Genomic DNA, 6,107 nt, shown 5'->3' with positions numbered 1-6,107 from the left:
TTTTGATTAAATTCAAACAAACTGCATGGCCAACTATCTTGTTTTTGTTTCTTTATTGTTTTATTTTACACTATCGTACAACAAAAAGGAACATAAAGTTTCTAACGACTGCATGGAAGGATGTTCTTGAGGTATGGAGGATCATGTCCTCACACTGAAACTATGATGCATTCCGTAACATTTTAATATCCATTCTCGTGTTGATGTGAATTGCAATCACCATATCCTCCACAACAAAAATTCAACACGAAAACAGAGCTGCACTCGTACCAAGTGTACTTATTCAAAATCAGTGCCTATAGACAAATCACAGTGATAAGGTTTGAGCAAACATACTATACACTCACGTTTAGACAGATGAGGAGACTTTTAGTGAAATGAAGTTGATGAGCACCAAAATTCTTAAGTCTGAGATATAGAAAGTTGCAAAAGGTAAAAGAAGACAAACGGCAATAACAAAAGTTTTACGTTCTGCAGAATATTCCGAGTTCAACATTAACTAACAAAAGTAGACCCCCACTAGCAGAGAACAGAGAGTGAGAAGAAATGGTTTTGGGCTCTTCAGCGTTTGCCACCACCACCTCCCAACTTAGGACCACCCTTGGCAGCAGCCTTGGGGATCTTAGCCTGAATCTTCTGTTGCTTTGAGGCAAATTCAGCTTTCTTTGCCTTCTTCTCATCCTTGGTCTTCTTGATTCTCTCCTTGATATCACTGTAGGAAATTCACAAATTCAATCTGTACTCTTATTTGAAATCTTAAAAAGTTGTTATAATTGAATGAATCGAGATTGATAGACTGACCGAAGAGCAGCTTCTCTAGCGGCGTCACGAACTTCGGGCTTCTCAGCTCTCTTCTTCTGAATCACCTCCAAGGTAGCACCAACAATAGACCTTGAGTAGGGCTTCTTGGTAGCACGTCTCCTCTTCTTAACAGCTTCTTGAGCTGCGTCCTATAAAGAACATAATTTTCAAAACAAGGCCACTGTAATAATCCAAGGCATATGGACTTTCACAAAAACTATATAACCAAACTAAAGATTATTTTGGTACCTTCTTGTGCTGCTTCCTGTACATGGTAGTCCATGCGAGCTTGGAAGGCTTCAGTTTATTGTGAAAGTAGTGCTTGCACTTAGAGTTGATGAACAAGAACACCTTATGAATCATGGAAACGGTATCAGACATAAGGTTAGAGACTAAAAACATCAATTTGAGCAGCTCTAAAAGATTAATAAATACCTGAGAGTCAGATCGGATGAATCTGATACCCCTTCCTGGGTAAATCTTGTGGCCACTGAAACGACAAAGCTCCGTCCTGCATCCCAAAGAATGAGACACAGCTTAGGGTTGAAACATCTAAGACTAACATGCTAGAAATGAGTCATCCAGTACCAAATTGAGACCACTAACATATATGTTTTGAGACTCACACAACGCAACTCATTACAGAAGCATCAGAGAGACATGGTAGCAGAACCAGATCTATTTACAGCTTAACATAATCACACCATCCTCGTGCATAAAGTATCCAGATTTTTTTTACTACCAAACTAACGAGACAGCAAAGAACAATCACAAAATGCGACTAACATCCCAGTTTTACTAAATCTATCGCTACGATAATGAAATAACGAATCAATTAGATGAAAAAACAAGGCACAGATCAAGAGAGAACTGGGAGATTTGATTTACTTGAGAACCATGGTTGCTGTTGCTGCTCCTGCTCCTCTTCTTCCTCCTTAAGCTGCTGCCGAAACCCTAGTTCAATCGTTTTGTTTATATAAGAGGCTACAACGAGATTGCAAAAGACATTTTCGTGTCAATATTGTTAATTTTATTAGCCCACACTTTAAAGCCCATTGTTTTTCGGCCCATACATTTTTATCGACAGCAGCTTCTCCTCAATCACCCTAATCCAATCGATACCAGGGGTGGGCACGCACTTGCTGATTTTTTGTTACCTGCTATTTGACTTGCTTATCCGAATAATCTTTTTTTGGACGGAACTCAGGTGGTGAATCTTTACTTGCTACCTGCTATTTGACTTGCTTATCCGAATAATCTTTTTTTAAAATTCACGCCATCCTTTAGCACTGATCAAAGTGACACATAGATTATTAATTAAAAAATATTAAATTAAATAAAAAATAGTTACAAAAAATAAAAACGCTAATTTTAACGACGCTAACGCTTCCACCTAAATCTTAAACCCTGAATCTTAAATTCTAAATCTTATACCCTCAATTTTAAACCCAAATCCAAACTCCTGAACCCAAACCCTATATCCTAATCCTAGACCCTAAACCCAAATTATATACCGTAAACCCAAAAACTAGATTATAAACCTAAACTTTATACCCTAAACCCAAGTCCTAGACCCTAAATCCAAATCGTAAACCTTAAACCCAAATTATATACCCTAAACCCAAAACCTTAACCATAAGTCCAAACCGTAAATCCTAAACCCAAAACCTATACCCTAAACCCAAATCCTAGACCTAAAACTCAAACGGTAAACCCTAAACCCAAACCCCAAACTTAGATGCTATAGGATTTGGGTTAAAGTTTACGGTTTGGGTTTAGGGTCTAAGACTTGGGTTTAGGGTATAGGGTTTAGGTTTATAGTCTATTTTTGGGTTTAAGGTATATAATTTGGGTTTAGGGTCTAGGATTAGGGTTTAGGGTATAGGGTTTGGGTTTAGGGGTTTGGATTTGGGTTTAGAATTTAGGGTATAGAGTTTAGAATTTAAGATTTAGGGTTTCGCTGGAAGCGTTAGCGTCGTTAAAATTAGCGTTTTTATTTTTTGTAGTTATTTTTTATTTAATTTAAATTTTTTTAATTAATAATATATGTGTCACTTTGATTGGTCATAAAGGGTGGAGTGAATTTAAAGGTTCACCATAAGGGGTGAACCTAAGTTTTGTTCATTTTTTTTACGACTCGATACTTGACTTGCTTGAAACCAGTACTTGTTTTATCAAGTACTTGGAAAAAAAATTGATACTTGCAAGTAATTTGTCTTGCCTTATTACTTGTTAAACCAAGTAATTGTGTCTTGATTACATACAAAAAGATACATATTCTAAATTTTTAACATCCAAAAGTCACATTAATTTTCAAAAAAATAGACAAAAATGAAAATAAGCGTTCAAAATATCGAAAGACCATATGAAACTCAATGTTCCTCCATTTTGTTCTTCTATTTTATTTCGATGTTCCAAATTTTTTTTGCAAGTAGCAAGTATTATTTAGCAAGTAACAAGTATTTTATAGAACGAGTAACAAGTAACGAGTAAGGAGACGAGTACCAAAAAATAAAACGATACTTGATACTTGTCTTGTCCTTGCAAGTAGTTGTGTATATATATATATATTTAAATTTGTTAGCCCACACTTTAAATTTATTTAAACTCTCGGCCCAGAATTTCAATTTCCTATAGGTGGATGTATTAGATCTACAGTAAAACTTCTGTAAATTAATAATGTTGGGACTTTAAAATTTTATTAATTTATAAGGATATTAGTTTACAAAAGTTTCCTTATTTAGATTTTTTTTAAAGATATATGTATTTTAAGATAAGAAAAATATTTGATTTTAGTGTATAGACATTAATTGTTAATTTTTGAAATTTGAAATTTATATTAATTTTATTATATTATTTGGTGCATATAATATATATTGAATAGAACTTAAATGTGGTTTTAGATATAATATTACTAAATCTCATAAAAAATATTAAATGTCAAGAAAATATAAAGATAATTCAATTGTGAATATAAAACAAACAATATAACAATAGGTTCTTATTTAAAATATGTATACATATAATTCTTAATTTATAATTTTAGCGGGACCATCTATTTATATAGAATTTTCTAAAAAATTATTATCTTATTATTTTATCGATTCGTGTCAAAGTTTGAACCGGTCCAAATTGGGACCGGTGTCATTTATTAATTTATAGAGATTATTAATTTATCGAGTATTAATTTATAGAGGTTCTAATTTAGAAGTTGATGGAATTTGAAAGAATTATAGATTTCACTAAATTCTACTGTTAGTCAATTGTGTATTCCATCTATTCTTTTAAATTTTGGGTTATTGAATTAAATATTTGTAATCAATTTTCTAGTTATTTTAAATTCTAGTATAATTCAGTATTTGGTAGATTTTGTAATAATGTTATTTCAAAAATATTTAATGGAAAATGTATTGTAAAAATGTAAAGAATAAATGCATTTATGAGTCTATTTCTCTGATTTTTATTTGTAACTCATATCTCTCCACGTTGTCACGTATCTAATTAACATTTCTTCTGGATTTATCTCAGAATTGTGTGGGGACACTAGACGGTACACATAGACTTGCAGAAGTAGTTGGATGTGAGGTGACAAGTTATTGTAAATGAAAGGAGCAATATCATAAAATACGTTAGCTATATGTAACTTTGATTTGGAGTTTATATATGTTTTTAGTGGATGAGAAGGTTCGGCACATAATTCAAGAGTATTAAATAATGTTTTAACTAGAATAACAAACAATTTTAAACGTACCAGAAAGTAATTTTTTTTACAATTTATTTATAAATCAGTGGTGGCGCGAGATGTTTGGTATTTGTTAAGTCTAATATTTTATATTTGTTATAGAATATAAGTATTTATGTATTATTTTTTTGTTTCAGACGTGTGATCTCACTATTTGAGTTCAAGTATTATCTATAACTGCAAGTGATTGTTTATTTGGTTGGTTTTTTATGATTATGTACTTGTTATGGGATAATATTGTTGTTGTTTATTTGATGAACTATCATTTGGATTAAAGAATGTGCAATGTTATTGTAACTTGTAAAAGTTGGACCGCGATTAAGTGACTGGCGAAGGATTAGTGGAAGAGGAGGCATTTGATGTATTGCAATGGTGGTAGTTTGACCGGGAGGTTTATATATTTTACCTAATATTGATCAACTATACATATGCATATCCAGGGGAAAAAGGGGAACTCCATTTAGTTGACACACATTATAACCCAGGGCAATGTAATATTTCAAGTTAAATCCATAGGGGGCATGTGAAGAATTTTACCACTTAAATCACAGAATTCTCAAATAATCAATTTCTATAATATGATTTGAGAAGTCAGTTTCCTATGTGTCGCTATCACGCTAACTCTCACGATGGTTGATTATACTGATACCTCTAATGAATTAATTTACATTTAAAATACTATTATTTATTTTTTTATTCAGTTTCCTTTTAAAAAATTTCTGAAAAATATACAGATATAATAAAAAAGGAATTTTTTTATAGAGTTAAAAAAAGAATTTAAAAACGAAAATATATGTATATATAATATTATTTCATAAAAAAGGGAAAGTTCACAAAATAGTAATATTACATTAAAAAAATTATTTTAAATAACATAAAATACAATTTTGAAGTAAAAAAATAATTTCTTTATATCTGTATTATCTTAGATGAAAATTATAATTTTCTATATAATGTGATTTCATTAAAAACAATTTACACAGATAATCTTTATATTAGAAAAAGAAATATTATTTCTTTTAAAACATAATTTTAAAAAATACAAAAAAATTCAAAGTAATAAAAATAATTTTATATATCTATATATTTTCTTAGATGATTACATAAAATAATTAAGTAACATAAACTTATATATGTTTAATTGTCTAAAAATAGTTTATAATTAGTAATATTGAAATGTTTTATTTATTTTTCATATATTTAGTTGACTATAATATCTTTCAATTACAGCAAAAAATATCGATAAATTATATTTTACGTATATAATATTATTTTTAAATACAATCACAATTTTTTTACTGCTTATTTTTAAAAGATATTAAAAAAAAAATTAAATAAACATCGCTTGATCAAATAGTTACAAAATAGTTTAATTGAGGTAGATATATTATATTTTATCATTATTAAAGTTATTTGTTTTCGTAATATTAAATTTTCTTTTAAATCTTATGTTTTTATGTTTGTGGAACTTAATATAACCGTAATCAAAATACCAAAGCAAATCTGAATTCCCATTTTTAAGATTATTTAAAATAAATTTTAGTTTCCATTCAATAAATCAAAG

The 6,107-nt window shown here is 29.9% G+C and overlaps 1 protein-coding gene across 1 annotated transcript; it reads right to left on the bottom strand.

Moving 5' to 3' along the window:
• Positions 1-362: 362 nt before the first annotated feature.
• LOC106337465 (60S ribosomal protein L24-2) lies at positions 363-1,800 on the bottom strand. Its single transcript, XM_013776574.1, has 5 exons — positions 1,690-1,800; positions 1,237-1,312; positions 1,051-1,152; positions 802-950; positions 363-712 (listed from the first exon to the last, which is right to left on the bottom strand). Exons 1-5 carry the CDS (start codon positions 1,698-1,700, stop codon positions 562-564), a joined length of 489 nt encoding a protein of 162 aa, XP_013632028.1. The 5' UTR covers positions 1,701-1,800; the 3' UTR covers positions 363-561.
• Positions 1,801-6,107: the final 4,307 nt, after the last annotated feature.

Source organism: Brassica oleracea, chromosome C4, assembly GCF_000695525.1.
Source record: "Brassica oleracea var. oleracea cultivar TO1000 chromosome C4, BOL, whole genome shotgun sequence".
In the NCBI taxonomy this organism is placed as follows: Eukaryota; Viridiplantae; Streptophyta; class Magnoliopsida; order Brassicales; family Brassicaceae; genus Brassica; species Brassica oleracea.
The sequence above is the reverse complement of the archived record's forward strand: the minus strand, read 5'-3'. Positions and strand labels throughout refer to the sequence as shown.

What these genes read in the sequence shown, in the direction of transcription:
- LOC106337465 (XM_013776574.1), bottom strand. An exon ending in TCATCCGATCTGACTCTCAG is followed by an intron (nt 1,153 to 1,236) that starts GTATTTATTAAT and finishes ATGATTCATAAG; the next exon opens with GTGTTCTTGTTCATCAACTC. An exon ending in GCTAGAGAAGCTGCTCTTCG is followed by an intron (nt 713 to 801) that starts GTCAGTCTATCA and finishes AATTTCCTACAG; the next exon opens with TGATATCAAGGAGAGAATCA.